We start from the raw sequence: 23,528 nt of genomic DNA on the forward strand, positions 1-23,528 counted from the left end.
CAGAGTTGGACATGGCTAAACTTAATGTCAGTGGAAAACCTTTACCTTTACTATGTATATGAAAATACAGGTATTTCCAAATCCAAAATCCAAAACACTTCTGCATTTTGAATAAGGGATATCCAACCTGTGCTACCATTTCAAATCAGCTATGCATTCTGGGGACAAGTTTCTACTGTTCAACTGAACTATGAACTTTTGTAAGCTTTAGCCTACCCCAGTGTAGCTTTGCTTAGCATTTTTGAGACAAACTCAGTGGCCTTTTGCCCAGGAACAACCTGTCCTGAGCAACCAAAACATTAGAAATCCTTGCTATTTATGATTATCTGGGACAAGGCACTCATGGGGAAGAAAAACACTCAGCTGCCACATTAGGCTCTCCAGAGACCTAACCTTGCCTGACAAAGGAACTTTTGTAGAATCGGCTTTTTTTACACTTTTGTTGTAAAGAGTGGCGCTTACGTAATGCTCTGTTCAAAAATGTTTTATTTTCCCCATTTCCTTGGCTGTGGTTTCCTAGGAACCAAGGTTCCATCTACACTGTAGGGTTAATGCAGTTTTATGCCACTAAAGCTGTCATAGCTCAATGCTGTGGAATCCTGGGAGTTGTAGTTTGATGAGGCACCAGCACTCTTTGGCAAAAAACAAAACAAAAACAAAACTCAAGGCATCACAAAATGACAACTCCCATGGTTCCATAGCACTGAAAATAGGATGTATAAAATGATCTTCAGTCTATGCATATAAATCTATACTTTAAAATAGGCATGGGCAAACTTGGGCCCTCCGGGTGTTTTGGACTTCAACTCCCACCATTCCTGACAGCCTCAGGCCCCTTCCTTTCCCCCCTCAGCCGCTTAAGCGGCTGAGGGGGGAAAGGAAAGGGCCTGAGGCTGTCAGGAATGGTGGGAGTTGAAGTCCAAAACACCTGGAGTTGAAGTCCAAAACACCTGGAGGGCCCAAGTTTGCCCATGCCTGCTTTAGAATTAATACAGCCTGTCACCTCCTGGAACTCCCATGTCTCAATGCTATTGAATCCTGGGAGTTGTAGTTTTGCAAGCTCTGGAGCCCTCTCTGCCAAAGAGTGCAGGTGCCTCCCCAAACTACAAACTACCCAGGCTCCCATAGCATTGAGACATGGGAGTTAAAAGTGGTGTCAAAGGGCTTCATCACACTAGAGTTTGGATCCACTTTAAATCCACTTTAGGGAGTGGACTTTAGACAGGTCCTGGGGGCCTCACCAGACTACAAACCCCACAATTCTGCAGTGGATAAATGCTCGAGTGTGGCGAGGTCCAAGCTGCACTATTCAAGGTGAAGAAGGAAGGAAGCCAGGCGATGTATTGAAATCACTGCTTGCAGAAAGAAGGAGAGCAGGAGGAGGGAGCTGGTCCAGTTCCAGCTCCTCTTGGAGGCCCAAGAGCGCACTCTGCACTCCTTTACACATTAGCCCAGCAAGGGCGCAAGGAGGAGAAGAGGGCAGGGAAGGCAAAGCTCCAGGAGGCTGAGTCTCCGGCGAGAGGAAGGAGAGGAAGAAGAGGAAGAAGGCGCCCGGCGGAGAGCGCATGGCGGGCACGCAGGTGCCCATGTGCCAGGCCATCCTCCCCACGCACAGCGACCAGCGCGGGCAGCTCAGCGCCGGGCAGCTCCTCCAGTGGATGGACACCGCCGCCTGCCTGGCCGGTAAGAAGCCCGAGTCTCCTCCTCTTCCCTCCACACCGGTTTCCGTGGGAATGCCACGCTGAGCTGAGAGCGCATCCCTTCTCCCAAATGCTTGGAGCCAGAAGTGCTTTGGGCTCTTTTCTTTCTTGGTTCTCTAGTTGCTTTGGACTTCAGCTCCCAGATATCCCAGCCAGCTGAATCAGTTGTTAGGGATTGTGGGAGCAGAAGTCCAAAACACCTGGAGAACCAAAGGCTGGGAACCTTTGCTGAGAGCAAAGTTTCTCAAACTGCTCCTCCAGATGTTTTGGACTTCAGCTCCCACAATTTCTAAAGGCTGGGAGTTGAAGTCCAACTCCCAGCCCTGTGGCACAGCTGGTTAAGTAGCCAGCTGCAATAAATCACTATGTCCAAGACAGGCATGTAGCTTCAGCCCCCTCCCCCCCGAAATTCTCAGGGTGGTCCGCGAGAAGGCCTTATATTTATTATTTAAACTATGTTTATTCGTATCATGATCTGATCACCAATATATCCCATATGCATGGGGGTATTGGGATAACAATACAAAAGGCTTGCTAGGATATTTATTTATTTATTTCAATCATTTATACCCCGCCCTTCTCACCCGAGGGGACTCAGGACGACTTACAAGTGGCAATTGATGCCGTTACACTGATATACAATGAACTAAAAAGTTAAAACAGTTAAAACAGTCATAAAATGCCATTCATCCACCAGACCTTATACAAGAGCCGTAATTCAGACTGCGTCGAAGCCAACACATGCTTATTCTTCAAATGCCTGCGTACATAGCCAGGTCTTCAGTAGACCCTCTCCCACTCAGACTCAGCCCCCCCCCCCCCCCCGAAACCAAAATCCCAGCCCCTCCCAAAACAAAATCCTGGCTACTGGCCTGGTCCAAGAGGTCATGAGTTTGACGCCACCCTGTGTTGGAGTGAGCACCCAACCATAAAAAAAAAAATAGCCCCTGCTCATTTATGACCTAAGCAACCGAAAGATGGTTGCATCTATCAAGTAGGAATTTAGGTACCGCTTTGCGGGGAGGCTAATTTAAATAATTTACGACACCATAAAAATTGTCCAGCAGCCATTTAGAATGAGGAAGTATCCATCAAGATGTCACAGTGGATGATGAAGCAGCTGCTCCCCTGTGGCTAGAATTGAGCATCCCCTCAGGAAGCTGGAAGCTGGAGAATGTTAAATTGCCTCTGCATCTGTCTCTGTTTATGTCTCTATGTTCATATGGCATTGAATGTTTGCCTTGTATGTGTACATTGTGATCCGCCCTGAGTCCCCTTTGGGATGAGAAGAGCGGAATATAAATACTGCAAATAAATAAATAAATAAAATACCTGCGGGAGCACAGCTTGAGAAACACTGCCTTAGAGGGAATGGTTGTTTGCATGTACATCATGCGATCTCCTGGAGGTGGGACCCAAATCACACTAGAGCTGAAAGCGTAGGCAAACAGTCTGCATCCCATCAGAAATCCCATGGCTGCTTCAGGCATGATCAAACTTCAGCTCTCCAGATGTTTTGGACTTTAACTCCCAGAAATCCCAGCCAGCTTTCCGGCTGTTAGGAATTGAGGGAGTTGAAGTTCAAAATACCTGGAGGGCCCAAGTTAGCCCATGCCTGGAGAAAGCCACAGGTTCTCAGATGGGATGCAGACTCTTTGCCTACTCTTTCAGCTCTAGTGTGATAACACAAAGAAGTCCAAACACAAAATTCATTTATGTTAACTTTGGCCCTCCAGGTGTTTTGAACTTCAACTCTCCCAATGACCCCAGCTGGTAGGTTGTTTGCCTGGTTTAGTTCCTCCAGTGTTACTATGTCAACTTCCTGTGATTATGTTGGAGGACCTAGAGATTTCCAGAAAGAACACCTCTTTAGGAACCTCTAGGTCCTCCAGTGCAATTCTGTCCTGTTTCCAGTATATGTTGACCATAGAGCTGTGCTGGAAGATCTAGAAATTAATAGAGAGGTGTTCTCTTAGGTTAAAAATAGTATCACTCTATCTGCACTTTTTCACTTTCACAGGGAGTTTGTCCCCTAACCCTGCTGCATGTGGAGCACTAGTTGCATTTTGTATTTCTGGATAAATGGATGCTCAACCGATAGCCAATATATTTGGCAAGGGACACTTTTTATTTCTCCATCAGCTGGAGCACGGGATGTTTATCTTCTGGAGGACATCAGCAAACTCCCCTAGCCAGCTTGGCCAGTATGCATGAGGATGGGAGATATTGCTGCCTTCAAAATTAATAACACACGGGGAGAAACAACTGAGAGTCACCTTTGGTTTGCACTTACGTAATAGAGTGATGCAATATCTATGAGAGCAATCACAAAATAGGTTAGTCTTTCAAATGATGCACAATTTCATTGTTGTTTTGCTGCCTCATCACACTAGAGCATGAATCCACTTTAAATCTGGTTTCTGCCTCCTGCAGAATTCTGGGGTTTGTAGTTTGGTGAGGCCCAGGACCTGTCTGGATGAGCTGTTTAAAGCCCCTTTGCTAAAGTGGATTTAAAGTGGATCCAAGCTCTAGTGTGATGAGGTCATTAGTTACAACAACCCTTTGGGAGATGACAATTGTATTTTTTACACAGAAGATGTGAATTTAAAGACCATATTTGGAAAAAAGGGATCCTACCTACCTACAAAAGTATCCTAATTTCCTGCGATTCCAGACAATAGCTTTTACTAAAAAAAAAAAAAAAGGTTTTACATTATTATAGTGTAATCCAGTCATAGCAATGAACTTATTGTTATGTGCCTTCAAGCTAATTTCCACTGATAGAGACACTGTCCTAAAATTTTCTTGGTTAGATTCATTGAGTGGAGATTAGTCATGGATGTGCTCTGGGGCTGAGAGAATGTGACTTTCCCAAGATCATACAGTCCGTTTCCATGGATGAGTGGGAATTAGAAGCCTAATCCACTTTGGTATTAAAGTGTTGCATGACACCAAAAAAGAAATAAAGCTACATCAAATGGAGGTTAAAGCCTGCAACATATTTCATGGGCTGCATTGCTTCCAGTATTTCCATCAACCCCAATAATAATATAAAACAGCACATATGTTTTTCTTTATAATTTAATGAAAGAAAACAAGCAGCACAGACATGAGCATATGCTTGTGATTGTCAGTTTGCCTATTATTTAATTATGAGGATTTTTGCTGCCAATTCACTTTCGGTCTGAGATGAAGATGAAGATATGAAAATCTCGAAACGGCTTGAGACCAGGATACCAGAGAGAGCCCTGTCCCTGTCCATACCTGTCCTTGCACTAAAACCTGCTGAGGAAGGCCTTCTTCTGTACATTCGGTGGGGTGCAGAAAGAGGTCTTCCTGTCAGTGGCTTCTCTCCGAATGTTTCATGCATTCGTCTCATTTTAATGATTAGTTTAAACCTGGCTGTTCAACAGGTGCTGAAACAACTGCTTATGGATCAGATTTATAATCTTGGATTGCAGATATTGATTTCCCTTTAGTTAATTTGTTTCCATTGTTCTTTGACTATCCTGAATTGTTTGAAAAGTTTTAAATTTGCTACATTTTATGACATTGTGTTAGTATTATGGTGTTAATGTTCTTATGTTATCTTATAAACCTTTATGCTATTATTTTACCCTCCTAAACATTAGGAAGTACAAGTTAAAATACCTTATTTGTGGTGCTCATCATTTGTATTGTACTGTTTCTTCGACAAAGCCAGGGAAGTTTGTTGTTATTGTCTGCCTTCATGTCCTTTCTGATTTATGGCGACCCCAAAGTCAAATTATCACAGGGTTTTCTTGGCAAGGTTGGCTCAGAGGGGGTTTGCTTTTGCCTTCCTCTGAGGTTGAGAGAGAGTGACTTGCCCAATGTCACCTGATGGGTACCCATTGTCAAGCGGGATTTCAAAGCAGCCAGTCTGCTATCTAGCACAGTTCAAAGTGCTGGCTTTAGCCTATAAAGCCCTAAGCAGTTCCGGTCCAACTTACCTATTCAAACGTATCTCTCCTTATGAAGCTATGAGAGTGTTAAGATCTTCTGGGGAGGACTGCTCTCGGTCCCACCTCTATCGCAGGCGCGATTGGTGGGAACAAGAGACAAGGTCTTCCCATTGGTGGCCCCTTGGCTGTGAAACTCCCTCCTTAGTGAGATCAGATTGGCCCCCTCCTTCCTGGTCTTTAGAAGAAGGGTGAACACATGGTTATGCACTCAGGCGTTTGGATAGCGTGCAATACGAACTCGGCAAAACGGAGCAATACTAATGATAGCAGAAGGACTATGTATTACGTTTTAAAGTTGTAAAGTTTTATTATATTTATATGTTTTATTGTATTGTTCATATTTTGCTTTGCTGTATATTGGGTTTATTGTTGCACTTGTGGCATTGAATTATGAAAAATTATGTAAGCTGCTGTCAGTCCCCCTCGGGAGTAAATGGAGTAAATGGAGTAAATAAATAATAAATAAAACCCTGGTCTTAGAGCCACAGTCCAACATTTAAACTACTACGTCACACTGCCAAGTGAAATTTGCTTGGATATATGTTGTGCCAAATAGTTCATTTGTAAAGTACCACTAGGGATTTATTGCAGTTTTTCATTGTCTTCAAACAAATAAAATAAAATTCTGTATGATGAATGGATCTGAGGATTACATCTCTGATTGGCTTTATCTACCGTGCTATTATTGCCAAAACATCACTGCTAAGCAAAATGGCTCGTCTTGGCTATAACTACTAGAAAATGCTGCCAGCATGGCCAATGTTTCATCCTCTCTGTGGGTGTCTGGGAATTTTAGTCCATAAGGTAACTTTCCCAAGTCCATACAGGAAAGAGTTTGCAGCCATATTCTCTCTCATATTTCTTAACCTGGAGTCCTTGAGAAGTCACGAGGGGGTGCATGAGAAATCGTGATAGTGAGATATTCCCTGAGACCTGAAAGGGCTTCAAGAAACAAACACAGTTGAAAAAGGCTTCTCTGTGTATTTTAGATACATTCATAAAAGTGAAATTGGGAGTCACGTGACAGTGATCAGTAGAATCACAGCATCTGCCTTCTAAATATGTTCTGTATCATGCATTTTTCCGTGCAGTTTCCTGTGACTGTGTACCAGAGAATGAGTGAACATTTACATTCTGCCTGTCACTAAGTCAGTTTCTCTGTGGAGATTAGTATAGTGCTAACAGCTGCTAGATGACTCCACTGTTAAGTTGACTGCTTGCTAATAGTCAGAGAGAACAGGTTGATACTCCCTCAGTGGTACTTAAATAATAAATATTGTTTTCCTGAACAAATAGTTTACATGCAGGATTGGGTCTGAGTCCAGTGTTGCCAAGGAGTGAGTGTGTAGGCACAAAGTAGAGTATTTGAATCTGAAACACAAATGCTGATACCTAGAAGTTTTGAAGTGGAGATGGCTGACACTGAAGCATCACTGTGGTACAATTTGCTCTCTTTCCTAATCTGTTCCACTGCCAGCAGTTGTAAGTAAACACATTTTTTTTCTAGTGGAGATGTGCGCGAAAATGTTTCCTTTCTTTCCTTTGTGCTATTTTTTTGTGTCGACCGTTCGTCTACACGAAACGATTGACAACATTTTCGTACAAAACGATAGACGACACAATAATGAAAGTAGCACAGTCATCATGCCTGCTTTCGTTTTCAACCAAATGGACTCCATGACTGCAATTCAATTCCTCATGCGTCAGTAAAGGAGGCGGGGAGGAGGTGATCCTTGGCCAATCGGAGGTCAAGGAATCACTGAAGTGTGCTGGGCAGGGAGTGTATGTAAGAGGAGGACTGCACCTAAAAGAGCCATTGCTGCTGTTGGCCGCTGGGGCTGGTTGGGTTGCTTGCTGGCTGCTGCTGTGTCTCCGCTTGGGCTTGCCTTGCCTTTCTGGGGAGGGCACTTCTGGGACTGGGAGGTTTGGGGTTTGGGGATTTTGACTGGCTGCTGCTTGCCTAATTTTAAAAAGTCCTTTCCTTGTTGGGTTTCCTTTCCCTTCTCCATTTATCTCACTGACTCACTGGCTCAATTGCCTGCCTTGATCCTCCATTTCCTTTGTGGCGATTGTGGTGTGTATGGTGATTTTCACCCCTCTAACTGTAAATCTGAGTGGGGAATGAGCCTCTGAAGCCCTGCCATTGCCTCCAATGTTTTTTCGTTGGCAAGATGAAAATTCTATTCGTATAGGCGCCCCATTTTCGTTAGCGGAAACAAATATGAAAATGAGACAAAACGAATGAAACTACACAAAACGAACAGCAATTCCAAAGGTAACAACATTAGTTACCAGTGTTCTTCTTTATCCCATTTATTTTTAAAACACATTTTTCACTCAAGGTAAAGGTAAAGCTTTCCCCTGACATTAAGTCCAGTCATGTCTGACTCTGGGGGTTGGTGCTCATCTCCATTTCATGTGGCTGGCATGACTGCATGGAGCGCTGTTACCTTCCTGCCAGAGCGGTACCTATTGATCTACTCACATTTGCATGTTTTCGAACTGCTGGGTTGGCAGAAGCTAACAGCGGGCGCTAACAGCGGGCGCTCACTCCGCTCCCCGGATTTGAACCTGGGACCTTTCGGTCTGCAAGTTCAGCAGCTCAGTGCTTTAACACACTTCGCTACCAGTGCTCCATTTTCACTCAAAGTGGTTCATAAAAATCAAACAGACGTCTGTCCCTTTCTGCAGATTTACAGTCTAAAATACAAGACACAAAAAAAAGGGGTGCTTACAAAGGGGCCGGGCTGTGGTGCAGCTGGCTAGCAACCAGCTGCTATAAATCACTACTGACCGAGAGGTCATGAGTTCGAAGCCCGGGTCGGGATAAGCCTCCGACCATTAAAAAAAAATAGCCCCGGCTTGCTGTTGACCTAGCAGCCCCGAAAGACAGTTGCATCTGTCAAGTAGGGAAAATTTAGGTATGCTTTATGCGGGAGGCTAATTTAACTAATCTACAACACCATAAAACTGCTCACGAGGAAAAGAAGAGGAAGAACAGCCACCAATGGACGGTGAAGCAACAGCTCCCCCTGTGGCCGGAATCGTGAAGCTGGAAAGATGTTAAAAATGCCTCTGTGTCTGTCTAAAACTGAATGTTGTTTGTCTGCTGGCATTGAATGTTTGCCATATATGTGTTCATTGTAATCCGCCCTGAGTCCCCTTCGGGGTGAAAAGGGCGGAATATAAATACTGTAAATAAAATAAATAAATAAATAAATGTCACAGTAAGTTTTAAATCTAGCACTTGGTACAAAATCCAGTGATTAGAAGGGAGTAAATCAAGTTCATCAGTGCCACATTCCACAAGCCAGAGAGCTTGATTACTTTGATGCTTCCTTTCCCTCTAGTGCAGTGGTTCTCAACCTGTAGGTTCCCAGATGTTTTGACTTTCAGCACCCAGAAATCCTAACAGCTGGTAAACAGGCTGGGATTTCTGGGAGTTGTAGGCCAAAACACCCGGGGACCTACAGGTTGAGAACCACATCTCTAGTGCAACGTTTCCCAGCCTTTGATCCTCCAGGTGTTTTGGACTTCAGCTCCCACAATTTCTAACAGCTGGTAAGCTGGCCAATGTTTCTGGGAGTTGAAGTCCAAAACACCTAGAGAATCAAAGTTTGGGAACCACTGTTAGTGGCTGAATTCTAGTTGAGGGAACAGAGAGAGGCTTTCAGCTACAGGTATGATTGTGTACGTGCCTTTATGTCACCTGTTGACTTATGGTGACCCCATGAATTCCATAGGATTTTCTTAGGTAAGAGATATAAAGAGATAGTTTTGACAGTTCTTCCTCTAAAATATAACCCACATCATCGAGTGTTCACTGATGATCTCCCTTCCAAATACTAACCAGGACTGACTGTGCTTAGTTCAAGATCAGGATGGATCTGGTGACTTTAGAGCAGGGCTTCTTAAACCTTTTCTACTTGTGACCCCTTTCTGCTAGAGAAATTTTTATGTGACTCCAGGTATATAGGTATATAAAATAGATATAAAAACCAAATATTAACTGATAATTCAGCAATAGGCTTGCTAAACAGGCTGATTTTCCTTGTTATAACATACAGGTGAAACATTTTGTGCAGAATCCACAGTAAATGCTGCACTTTGTTGCTAACAGATTTATGTAAATTTCTATGTGGCATTTTACTGTTGCTAATTTTTTGTTACCCCTGCATTGAGCTAAGGGGACCCCATATGGGGTTGGGACCCACAGTTTAAGAAGCAAATGGATTCCCCTTAGCTCAATGTTGGGGTCATGAAAATTTTGGCAACAGTAAACATCACCTAGTGTCTGTTTTAGACACTTATGTGAATCTATTGTGAAGTATTTACAGTGGAGTCTGCAGAAGATGCTTTGGCTGTATTCCACAAAAAGAAAACCCAGCCTGTTTAGCTAGCCTTGCAAATGTTGATTCGCTATTCGTAAATGTTTGATTTTAAACATATTTTATATAACTATATACCTAGGGTCATGAAAAAATGTTTTGGGTCAAATGGAGTTCTGACTGGAAAGATTTAAGAAGGCCTGCTGTAGAGTACTAATGTCCAATTAAAGCATGAAGGAGGAGACCTAAATGCTCCTTCAGGCACAACAGTATGGGTGACTGACTAACCAATTGACTGATGAACTGTAGCTTTGTCTCTCCCTTCAAAAGAGACTAAAACATTTGGATTTTTTTAACCAGGGATATGTGGGGCTTTGTATGGCACAATATAAGAGGTTGCTCTTTTGTTGTTAAAGGAAGAAAGGTTTACAACACGATTATGTGGGAGAGGTAGATTTCTGTGTCATTTGCAAGGATCAGCAAGTATTCTGACTCCCAACCCATTTATAATAGCACCAGCCAAATGTCTCCCATCCACCCGAATTCAAACTGTTAATAGATGTTAAATTTTCATGTGGAAAGCTAGAGAATTCCACCTGTATACACGAGTTCCAATTTGGAATTGTTGCCACACATGCTTACCTGAATATAAACATGTAAGGGATCCTAAACTGCACCCAATATAATGCAGTTTAGCTGTAAAAAGAGCGCTGATTTTGTCTTTCACGTAATAACTGGCAACATGGAGACACCATCTATCTTAGAAAGAAAGACATTACTTATTTGATCATAATTCTATTTTAGGGTGTAGACCAGTGGTTCTCAACTTGTGGGTCCCCTGCTGTTTTGGCTTTCAACTCCCAGAAATCCTAACAACTGGTAAACTGGCTGGGATTTCTGATCCACAGGTTGAGAACCACTGGTGTAGACCAAAGCTTTCCAAACTGTGTGTCATGGCACATTAGTGTGTGGATTACAGTTTGTAGGTAAGGAGCCATGGTGGTGCACTGGGTTAAACCCTTGTCCTGGCTGAACTGCTGACCTGAAGACTTGAAGGTCAGCAGTTCGAATCTATGAGATGGGGTGAGCTTCCATCTGTCAGCCCCAGCTTCCCATGCAAGGACATGAAAGAAGCCTCTCACAGGATGGTAACACATCCGGGCATCCCCTGGGCAACATCCTTGCGGACGGACAGTTCTCTCACACCAGAAGCGACTTGCAGTATATTCTCAAGTTGCTTCTGACACGCTAAAAAAAAAATTGTAGGTGTGTTGCAAGGACATATGGAGAAACTTCAAAGTTTTTTCTGAAATAAGCAATAAATCATATATTTCTAGAAATATAAATGAAAGGTTTGCATGAGATATGTTGTCTCCCCATACATTTTGTAATTGCAATTTGTGTGTGTGTGTATAACTCTATAAGAGCTTGGTTAACTTCGGATTTTCTAGTAAAAGTGAATTTCTGTGTTGCTAAATGATGCATGTCTAAAAAGGTATGTTACCAGCATGAAATGTTTAGAAAACTCTGATGTAGACACACACTAATTGGGAAGCTATAGCTATCATTACTTGACCAGTTGTTGGCTACAGTATTAAAACATGGCAAAATGAATGCAGTATTACACAGAGGATCCATTGTTGGACCTTTTGTGTAATACACCTTTCATCTATAATCTGTAATCCTATTATTCCTACCTGAAATGAACTAGGTCTTGGACTTCCAGCTTCATCAATGCATATCATCATTCTAGAGGACCTACAATGCCTAGAAAAGTGTTCTCCTTTCAGATCTTCAACACAGTTATATAGTCAACTTCTGGCAGATTGGAAGATCCAGTGCAAGTTGACCACTGAGTCATGCTTTAGGCCTAGAGAGAGTACTTATCTGGTCATTGCTAGTTCCTCCAGTTCAATTGGATTGTATTTAAAGCTCTTTGAAATAACTGAAACTGCATCGAATAAGCTCACATAATAAGTCAACCTACTCTATGTGATACTGGTATATCATTTTTGTAAGAAAACATGTGTAAAGTGTGCCTGAAAAGATAATGAAACCTGTCATGTCTAAAAGCAAACACGCTGAGGCAGATTGTCTGATATTTGTAACCGCCCTCTTCTTCTGCCATCTCCCTTTTTCTTCTTTGTAGCTGAAAAACATGCTGGCCTTCCTTGTGTGACAGCATCAGTGGATGACATACGGTTTGAAGAGACTGCCAGGTACAGCTTTGCATAGCTATTATTAAACCTTATAATAATATTTTTTTCTGTTTAAGATCAGTTAACCAATACATATCGTATTGCAAAATAGTAATTAGTGAGTCCTCAAAGGGAAAACAGTTCATTGCGAACATTTGCCTGCTTAGACACAAATCTACACATCTGGGGAAAAGGCATCAGTATTTTCCCATATACATAATAATAGACCCACTGATTCGCCTTCTTATTGTCATTATTGTCATTTCTAGTACTTTAATGACTATGTCAATTACGTAACTACCTCCCCCCGATTTGACACATTCGCCCTTTGGCCTAGACTTGTGTTTTATATCTGTTTTTAACGCTTTTTCCTGCAATATTGTTTTTATGATGGTTTTACTGATATTGTTGATTTATTGTTGTAAATTTATGTGTTTTGATTTGTTTTTATATTGTGATGTTGGGCAAGGCCCCATGTGAGCCGCCCCGAGTCCCTACGGGGAGATGGGGCGGGATACAAGAATAAAATTATTATTATTATTATTATTATTATTATTATTATTATTATTATTATTATTATTGTCAACTCTGGATACTTTTGACCTGATAAACTAGGACGTAGTGCAGAAGATTATGCGTAACTATTGATCTTTGTCACTTCCAGAAGTGAATAAAGGATTTGCTGTGAGCATTTGATCTTTGTAACTTAAGTTGTCTATTTTTACTCTTTTCTTGGAACTGACAAAACGCATTCTTGCCTAAGGCAGTCATAAAATAGTATTTCCCTCCCTTTGAATTCATGGAGTTGCAAGGAAATCAAGAAAGGTATCTTGTCTCAAATCATCTGAAATAAGGAGATTCTTTCTTCTGAAAACTGACTTTATGTCAATCAACTGATTGTATTTTTATGTGAGAAAAAAACTTGTCAGCTTTATGAAGTTAACTTTCCATTTTAGGCAGCCATCGTTTTGAAAACCAAGATACTATATATTTATTATATGATATCACAAAAAATAGCAGATACCACCACTTTGTTTTAATCATGATTTGCAAACTATGGTATTTTGTTTGTTTGTTTGTTTGTTTGTTTGTTTTATTGAATGTATATCCTGCCTTTTTGCCAAAATGGGATTCAAGACAGTTTATTCAAGGTGGGGATTAAAAATATGCAGGACATAGCAAATACATGCAAGGCAATGTTCCTCTTGTTCCATTTCCTGCTGATAAGAAGCTGATATATCTGCAAAGATTAGTACCATTTGTAGTCACTTATGTTAACTATCGTATTTACATTTCACAGAAAGATTGCAATCCTATGTTATGTTATTCAGTAAGCCTCATTGAATGCTGTGGAACTTACTTTTGAGGAAACAGGCCTTTGCCTGCAAGCCTTACATCGTAGTGATCCACAGTATTACCAGGGCACTAGTTTAGATCCATGGCAGCATGATAACTAATAATTAGACATACAAGTGTAGCATTCTGGATTTTTTAAAGGAATTTTTGATCCTTGCTTATTACTCTGAACCAAACTGCATGCAAGCAACTGGCTTCTATGTTTTGTCCTACTGTTTACTGAGAATTAAACACAGAGACCTAGTTACCAACTACAGGAAAGGAGATTCCACCTGAACATTAGGAAGAACTTCCTCACTGTGAGAGCTGTTCAGCAGTGGAACTCTCTGCCTCTGAGTGTGGTGGAGGCTCCTTCTTTGGAGGCTTTAAAGCAGAGGCTGGATGGCCATCTGTCAGGGGTGCTTTGAATGCAATTTTCCTGCTTCTTGGCAGGGGGCTGGACTGGATGGCTCATGAGGCCTCTTCCAACTCTATGATTCTATGATTTCAGATCAGGGTCTTTACATAACAGATGAGGAAGTTTCAGCCCTTTGCCCCAGGATATGGTCCTAGTCTGGGACATACCCATACCTCTTACACTAAAAAAAGTAAGAAAAGCCCTTACTGGAGTAAATGCAGATTAGCCTCATCTGAAACAAAACCAAGGGTTAAAGCTTGCCTCTGCCACCCAACTGCTACCCTGAGCTATTGTGGAGAATACAATCTGGATTGGGACATCTAATTTTGAGTACTTTATGGAAAAAGAATGGCCATAGTTGAATTCAATATTTAAAGGGAATGTATGCTTTGGCTGTAAGACAGTATTCGTGAACACCCGTTCGGAATAGCTATTTATATATAACTAGCTGTGCCCAGCCACGCGTTGCTGTGGCGAAGTCTGGTGGTATGGGAAATAAAGTATTAAGGAATTGGTGGTAGTTAAGGTCAAGGGTAAAGGTTTTCTCCTGACATTAAGTCCATTGTAAATGGGTAATATAGCTGTGTGGAAGGGCCTTGAGTCTACACTGCCATATAATCCAGTTAAAATCAGATAATCTGTATTTTATAGGCAGTGTGGAAGAGGCCTGATTGAAGTGGAACTGGGCTGAGTGGGTTGCTAGGAGACCAAGTGGGTGGAGCTTAGCCTTCTAACTGACAGCAGACCAAGTGGGTGGAGCTTAGCCTTCCAACTGGCAGCAATTGGATAAAAACAATTATTCCTCCCCCTCTAATTAGGACTTTATTTTTCTTTCTTTTTTGTTGTATGAACGTAGAGGCATGGATGAGGGGTTGTGTTGTCAATTTTCGAGGTTGGGGGGCCTTTAGTTTTGTTGTTTTGTGGGTCGCCGGGATTCCATCACATATATATATATATATATATATATATATATATATATATATATATATTAGTATTATTACATTACAGTGTTATTGTTATCAAATGCTATGTCGTTGCAACCTAGAGGCATGGATGATGGGTTGTGTTGTCAAATTTCGAGGTTGGGGGGCCTTTAGTTTTGTTGTTTTGTCGGTCGCCGGGATTCCATCACTCTTTTATATACATAGATTAGTATTATTACATTACAGTGTTATTGTTATCAAATGCTATGTCGTTGAAACCTAGAGGCATGGATGAGGGGTTGTGTTGTCAAATTTCGAGGTTGGGGGGCCTTTAGTTTTGTTGTTTTGTCGGTCGCCGGGATTCCATCACTCTTTTATATATATAGATTAGTATTATTACATTACAGTGTTATTGTTATCAAATGCTATGTCGTTGCAACCTAGAGGCATGGATGAGGGGTTGTGTTGTCAAATTTCGAGGTTGGGGGGCCTTTAGTTTTGTTGTTTTGTCGGTCGCCGGGATTCCATCACTCTTTTATATAGATACGTATTTTTGGTTTCTTTGGAGAATGAAATGTCCACTTAAGCAGTCTAGGGAAATATTTCTTTACCTCATTAGGGAACAAATGTTTGCTATTATGTTCTTACCTGGTACAAATTCAGAATCACTGCCTGTTTTACATGTATCTGTACTTTAAATTGTTTCCACTCCTTGTACATTTTCTTCATGTACCTTTAACTGAGAGCTCGCTGTCTGCAACATTTCAGAGGTCCTTATGAGTTACCAATGGGAATGCAATGGTCTGTGACACAGCAGTGTTCCTTGAATTCCAATTCCCTGTGCCTATATTAGGAATAAATGGCTTTCACCATACTCTTCAATGGTAGCAACAGGGCCAAGTAATGTCCCTCCTATATATAAACAAAATTAACTATAGATGGAGCATCATTGATCTGACAGGGATCTTATGCAGAGTATTCTGATAAATTGCATAATCCAAAACAAGGTTCCACGGTTCTAGGAAATATATCATATTGATCTGATTCTAACTATATCAGGAATATGTTATGAAAAGAAAACAATTCTCTTATGTACTATATTTACTCAAATTTAATGCTCACCCTTTTTGGCTAAATTACCTTCCCAAAATTAGAGTGCGCCTTAGATTCATGCAATATGGTAATCTTGGTGTGTTCACCCAAAGCAAAGGGGGAAACTGCTTCAGAAGCTGCACCTGGAGCTCCACTTTCAGGGACGTAATCTCCAATTTAATTGCCATGGCTCAGTGCTATGCAATGCTGGGATTTGTAGTTTGGTGAGGTATCAACATTCTTTGGCAGTCCTCATGATCCCAAACTACAGTCACCATGGCCCCATAGCATTGAGCCAGGCCAGTTAAAGTGGATTCATTCAACAGCACAGATGCACCTCAAGGTTTTCTATTCAATTGCTGAAGACTTTGGTGTTCTAATACAATTTTTTTCAAATGAATCATAAGCATGCAGCCACTGTAATGCACACAATTTTGGCTAATTTACAAAGAGTGCACTTTTTGCCGCTGTGCATTACATTCTGCAGTAAATACTTTTTTGGTTTCAGGGTTTTGAAAATTGGGGTGCACATTAGATTCAAAGGTGCATTATGGGTAACTAGAAGAGTCAGCAAATTATATGTGGTGGCACATATCTCACTGAGAAAGGAGATACTTTGCTTACCAAAGGTCCCACTTTCAATCACCTGTATTTCTAGTTAAAGATGGGAAAGACCCTCTTCTTAAACTTATGAAAAAAGCTGTCAGTCAATGCATGTATTTTTATCATCACCTTGATCAAAGGTTTGATGCTATATGTAAGTCAGCTTTCTGTGTAAAAAGGTCTGCATGATGGCTTTGAAGAACACACTGGCATGCAGAAATTTAAGCTTTAATATCTGGTGTGTTGGAGCCCCTGATTGTGCAGCAGGTTAAACCGCTGAGCTGCTGAACTTGCTGACTGAAAGGTTGGCGGTCCGAATCCGGGGAGCAGAGTGAGCTCCCACAATTAGCCCCAGCTTCTGCCAACCTAGCAGTTCGAAAACATGCAAATGTGAGTAAATCAATAGATACCGCTCCAGCGGGAAGGTAACAGCGCTCCATGCAGTCATGCTGGTCACATGATCTAGGAGGTGTCTATGGACAACGCCAGCTTTTGGCTTAGAATTGAAAATGAACATCAATCCCCAGAGTCAGACATAACTGGACTTAATATCAGGGGAAACCTTTACCTTTACTATGGTGTGTTTGGCTAAAAAGGTGATGCAGTAGGTGAAGTGGGTTTTTAGCCTTTCCCAAGACCCTTGGTCAGTAGTTCCCAACCTTTGGTCCTTCAGGTGTTTTGGACTTCAGCTCCCACAGCCTAATAGTCAGGTTGGTCAATACCTGGATCTGGAACCCACATAGTTGAACCAATCCCAGTCCAGCTTTAACACTAGTGTTTTAGCCTTATTTATTCAAATCTCTGGTTGTTGTGTGTTTTCTTTGAGTTGTGGAGCAGTATCGTTCTGTCCACACAAATATTATCCAATTCATTCAAGCCCCACCTTTTTCTAGAACTGGGACAAAAGGCATGTTACAAAGTTATAACAGATGTAATATAACTAAAACAAAAGATCAGCACTAATTTTTAACTATTAATATTATTTAAAACAGTATAAAACAATCTTAAAGGTTCATACTCCTACATCATATCTCTTAACATTCTGTACTAAGTAATGAAATTATTGATTTTTGTTGTTGTTAATAGAGTTGGACAAATTGTCAGCATTAATGCAAAGGTAAACCGGGCATTCACTACCAGTATGGAGGTAAGAAACTATACTTTTAAACATTTGATTTGTTTTAAGTGGATATCATATATGGCAGATAAAGGCAACTACCATGGGTTATGGGACACGTTTGCCTTTTGTGCCCCCAAACCCAATGAAACAATTTACGTCATTGTGTTTTTTTAAAGTATGCATTCTATATGATCAACATATTTTGTCCACTGAGTTTTTAAGAGGATCGAGCCCACACAATAATGTAAAAGCCCAGAAATACATGCAGATTTTTCTAGACAGTTGATGGAAAATATGGCTTTTTCATGTGATTTGAAACCACATGGTCTGATACAGTTATAAAACATCCAGTCTGCATGCTATAGGTTGGGATAGACTTGCTGTTGCAAATCACTTTTTAAAATACTTGTGAATTTTAGCAATGAATTGAAGAAATCCCTTGAAAAGAGGGAAACGGTAGTGTAGTTGGCATCCAAAATCTCAAAGCAGTATCTTGGCAAGTGTGAAGGCAAAATGTGAATCATCTTTCCACTGGTGAAATTGTGAAGCTGCTTTTGTGCCTTTTGCCTTAAGGCTAGTCAGTTTCAACGTTGCTGAGCAGCAGTTTTAGCAAGGAGCACAATATCATGTCCACTGAAAGAGGAATGTGATTCCTTATTATCAACAGTACATTGGAGAAATTGGTGCTATGCTAGACATAGAAACACATTTCAGACAGAATCCCAGAATATACCTTAGACCTGCTTGAATAGAAGAGGTGCTATCATTCGATAAACTTGTTTTTGAGTGATGAAACTAGCTGGAGTTCAAAGGTGCTGTTATTATCTATACATAGGTTGGTGTAAAAGTTACCTTGCAGGATCCCCTTACTGATGTTCAGAAACTGATTAGCGTGGCTTTCTCTACATATGTGGCAAGACCAGGCTGTAATGAAAAGGTAATATATTTCTTTATTTTAACTATTTTATTAACACCACATTTATGTGCAAGTAATTATTAGCATTGCATCTTGGTTAAGAGGTTCACTTTTATACTTTCTTTCAAAATAGAAATAACAATATAGAACTGTCAGTTCTGTCCTGCAAATGAATACCACACATCCATGTCCCCTTTATCTCAAATTACTAATTATAGCCAATTAAATTCTCTGGTCAATGAAATGCCTTCCACCAGTAGAACAAGAAGGGTTATGTTTTCCCTTTGATCTGAAGCCCCTCAAAGTAGACTTTGAAGGATTGGAGAACCATAACAATGCAAGAGCCATTTTGATCAGATGGAAGGACTATTGAATCTAACATTCTTCTTTATACTGTGGCCAACCAATTGTCCAAAAGAGAAGTTCATCAAAAGGACACAAGTTCAGCTGCACATTCTCATTTTGTACTTATTAGTAATTGATAAATAAAGGCATACTACTTCTGATATTGGGGGTGACACATAGCTATCTTGATTACCATTAGTAGCCTTGTCCTCTATGAACTTATGTATTCTACTATTAAAGCCATCTAAGGGTGTATCTACATTGTAGAATTAATGCAGTTTGACACCACTTTAACTGCAATGTCTCAATGCTATAGAATCATTTGCTTTGTATTTTGGTGAAGCACCATCATTCTTTAACAAACAAACAAAAGCTTAAAACCTCGTAAAACTACAACTGAACTGACCCTTGTAACTTCTTTTCATGAGGGAGTTGCTTCAATTATCCTTTTCTGCACCTTTTACACCTTCGAAATATCCTATCTTTGATATAGTAACCAGAACTGTTCCCATTATTCCAGATCTAGATACATGATATTGCAATTGTGTTTTCAGTTCTTTCTAGTAATACTGAACTTGGAGCTTGTCCCCCCCGCCCCCGCCCCCAATTACAGCATTTGTGAACATCAAGCTGTCTACCATAATAACAAGATTCCTTTCGTAATCAATTCAGACCCCATCAGTGCATATCGAAGCTAGGATTTGCAGATAGTGTAGGGGGGTGGGGTGGGCTAGGAGGGAAAGGGAGAAGAAAAGAAAGCCCACAAGCATTAGAAAGTTTGCTAGCATGACACTACCAGGTTTCCCCAAAAATAAGACACTGTCTTATATTTATTTTTCTTCAAGAAGATACACTATGGCCTATTTTCAGGGGATGTCTTATTTTTATTAAGTACTAGCTTGGGGACCCGGCAGTGCCGCGGTCATTTGAGAAAGGCAGTATATGTCTTTGAATGTTATGTATTCTCAGTTTGGAATGGGTGAACTACAAATCCCAGAGTCGTGAGTCAATCCTCCCCAAACTTTGCCAGTATTCAAAGGTGACCATTTTGGATCTGTGTACCAAGTGTGGTCCAGATCTGTCTTTGGCTGGTCATCGCCCGGCTGCAGTGCTCTCTGGATGAGGGTGAACTACTACAACTCCCAGATTTCATGAAGCTTTTCTGTGTGAAGTTTGGTCCCGGTCCATTGGAGGTCACTGTTTCTCTGGATGCAGGTGAACTATAACTCCCTTTTCCCCCAAAGTAGTCCAATATGTTCTATTGGTTATGGGGGCTCTGTGTGCCAAGTTTGGTCCTGGTCCATCATGGGTGAGGTTCAATTGCAGGTGAATTATAAATCTCAGTATCTACTACTCCAAAATGTCCAGGCCAATTCCCCTCAAAACCCACCAGTATTCAAATCAGGGCATATCAGGTATGCATGGCAAGTTTGGCCCAGAGCCATCATGGTTTGGGTTCATAGCATTCTGGGTGTAGGTGAACTACAACTCCACTACATTCCCCAGTAGGAGTCACAGTACTCTGACTTGATGCAGGGTGAACTACAACTTCCACCATGTGGAGTCAATCCCCCAAACTCCTCCAGGAAGTGTAGTTGTGCTGTGTTTGTTCTGCAGACAGATTTGAAAGGGAAGGGCAGTAGGCGGGGTCATGCAAATTCCACACCAATGGAGAACCCTGGGATGCCTGCCTGTGGTGGAGGACAATGCAAAATCTAGGATGAAATGGTCCCCAAATGAAAACATTTCTTGGGTGGTGGGCCGTAGTGTTTGGGGAGGACATTGGCAGGGGTTCAGGCTACATGTTCATGGAACTCGCTGTAACTGCAATGTCAGTGGAAAGAAGTGACTTGGCGGCTCCTTAGCACTGGGAACTATAGCCTATTTGTGGAGGCTGGAGGCTGTCTGTGAGTGGACACCCGTGCCACATACACACATACGGGTTTTCACTTTTATTATGGATATAGATAGATATAGATAGATATAGATAGATGGTACAACAATCTGTATTTATGGGATGATCTCTTTGGGCTAAGTAGCAGACTGCTTGCTGAAGCTTTCCCCCTATCCCCTGGTGTTTATGTGGGATGAGAGAGATCCACAGACTGTTGCTGGTCAGTGCTGGGGAGCAGCAGCTTTACTAGTGTTTGTGGGGGGTGAGAGAGACCCACAGACCATTACTGGCTGGTGCTGTGGGAGAATGACCCACAGTACTGAGTAAAACGACAGCCACAGCTTTACTTCTTCCCCCTGAGGACACACAATACCTAAAGCAGAATGTCCTGCTCCTCACTTCACTGAGGAGACTTTTACTTTCACTTTCTATGTTTTCCATTATGCCTCATCTTGCAGCACGCACAGAACAACCAGGACCACGCCTATCACTATGCATAGCCACGGCTATCTCTATGTCTTATTTTAGGGGTATCTTATATTGCGCAAATGCTTTGAAACCCTGCTATGACTTATTTTATGGGTATGCCTTATTTTCAGGGAAACAGGGTAGATTTCGCGCTTTCAGTAATGTTAATGTTCCCATTGTATTTCTAAATACCAGCTGTTATTCAGCAAAGCTAGATTCAACGTAGAGGGATATTTTAAAACAAATTGAATATAAGAATCGTGTATTCCCTTGTGGGGAAGGATTAGTGGAATCTTCATCTCATTGAACTCTTAACTGTACATTGTAAAAGGATGTTAGACTAAGACTAGTTACACCTCTCATAAATATGTTCCCAGGAAGAACTTCCCCTCAAAACCCACCAGTATTCAAATCAGGGCATGGTAATCTGATAGATTTGTTATGGTATCTGATAGATTTGTTAGGGAATACCAAAAAGGTAACAGAGGAGGTTGTGGAGTTTTAGTTCTCTACTGCCAAAGCTCAAAGTGCCATGTTTCACAATTCCTAATTTATGGATTCCCCCGTGGTTCAAACATTTGAGGTGCTATGCAGGTGTCACAGTTTCAGGAGAAGGAGGATATCTAGTTTGGAGCCAAGGATGGGATACATTGTGATGGTGTCAGGTGAGGAAAGGTTAGGAGGAGGGGAAGAGTGGGCAGGTGAGTAGCATAGCATAATAAGCAAGTACAGTAGAGTCTTGCTTATCCAACCTTCGCTCATCCAACATTCTGTATTATTCAACGCAGCCTGCCTTTTTAGCAGTCTATGTTTTTGTAGCCAATGTTTTCAATACATTGTGATGTTTTGGCACTAAATTCATGAATACTGTAATTACTACATAACATTACAGTATACTGAACTGCTTTTTCTGTCGATTTGTTGTAAAACATGATGTTTTGGTGCTTAATTTGTAAAATCATAATGTAATTTGACATTGAATATGCTTTTCCTTAATCCTTCCTTATTATCCAACATTTTCACTTATCCAACGTTCTGCCGGCCCGTTTATGTTGGATAAGTGAGACTCTACTGTGTGTAGGCACAAGGTGAGGGCAGGAAGTGAATATAAGGAAAGGGAGAATGATAGTGCAAGGAGTAAAGTGCAAGAAGCAATGCAAAATACATTACAAGGGCACCAGTAAAATGAGGGAGTCATTCGCAAGGACGGGAGAGAGAAAAGAAAGCATGAAAGAAAGGAAGAGGCTAAAAGGAGGATATGCTAAATTCCATGACTAAGCAGAGATTTGAACTTGGGTCTCCCAGTTCCACGTTCAGCACTTTAATCATCCCTCTGCATTCCTACTTTCAGATCGGTTAACTGTTACAAATGGTATAAAGGGTGGAATTTAGTAGAAGAAAACACAGAACAACTAATATGCTGAATATTTCTGATGGAATGTATTTTAAAGACATTTTAATACTTAGAATAGATTTGATAAAATAGAATATGGCTATCTATACCACTATTGGATTGGAATTAGACCAGGATGGGGATAATTTGCCCCATTGGTTGGTTTTGTTGACCCCAATATCTTCTATCATCCTCCTAATACCATGTCATAAGGGGGCAGTTTCATTGTAGTATCACCCCTAAGACTGTTTTAGGCCTAGAAAAGGCCTTTTCTCCTGAAAAGGTGACGTGGAAATTAATCTTGCAGTCACTTCCTGAACTCTTTGGAGGATAGATTGTTTTGGTTTTCCTGGATACTTAACTCCTCCTTCATTTAAGCCAGTGTACTTAGTTTAGGGAAATTGTAGGCAGGGCTGCAAAATGAGTTCATTTATATGCAATTTGTATAAAGATTGCAGAACACTCTTAAATGGTCATGCTAATAGGCGATTCTGGGAATTGTAGCCCAGAAAAGTGATTGTCCCCCCCCACCCCACCCACACACACACACACACAGACACACACAGTACAGATTTGTAGTTTTTAAGGTGAAAAGTCTATTCTTTCTGTATCATATATGGTTTTTTTTATTAATGTTAGGAGCAACTTGAAAAATTGCAAGTCGCTTCTGGTGTGAGAGAATTGGCCATCGGCAAAAACGTTGCCCAGGGGATACCCAGATGTTTGCTGTTTTACCATCCTGTGGGAAGCTTCCCTCAGGTCCCATCATATATAGTAAAACAATATAATTGAAAATTCAGCAAAGACCTTTG

The 23,528-nt window shown here is 41.2% G+C and overlaps 1 protein-coding gene across 5 annotated transcripts in view; it reads left to right on the top strand.

Annotated features, from left to right (window-relative positions):
- The first annotated feature begins 1,354 nt into the window (after window positions 1-1,354).
- acot12 (acyl-CoA thioesterase 12) overlaps window positions 1,355-23,528 on the top strand; it is a 41,808-nt gene continuing 19,634 nt past the window's right edge. For 2 of the 5 annotated variants that reach the window (XM_062972287.1, XM_062972289.1), the window contains exons 1-4: window positions 1,355-1,683; window positions 12,161-12,230; window positions 17,667-17,727; window positions 18,536-18,637. In XM_062972287.1, the coding sequence (XP_062828357.1) occupies window positions 1,566-1,683; window positions 12,161-12,230; window positions 17,667-17,727; window positions 18,536-18,637 (351 nt within the window). In that variant the 5' untranslated portion in view covers window positions 1,355-1,565. The remainder of the gene's footprint in view (window positions 1,684-12,160; window positions 12,231-17,666; window positions 17,728-18,535; window positions 18,638-23,528) is intronic. The other 3 variants (XM_008102993.3, XM_008102994.3, XM_008102991.3) reach the window with 3 other exon arrangements.

This window comes from Anolis carolinensis, chromosome 2, assembly GCF_035594765.1.
Source record: "Anolis carolinensis isolate JA03-04 chromosome 2, rAnoCar3.1.pri, whole genome shotgun sequence".
NCBI classification, from domain to species: domain Eukaryota; kingdom Metazoa; phylum Chordata; class Lepidosauria; order Squamata; family Dactyloidae; genus Anolis; species Anolis carolinensis.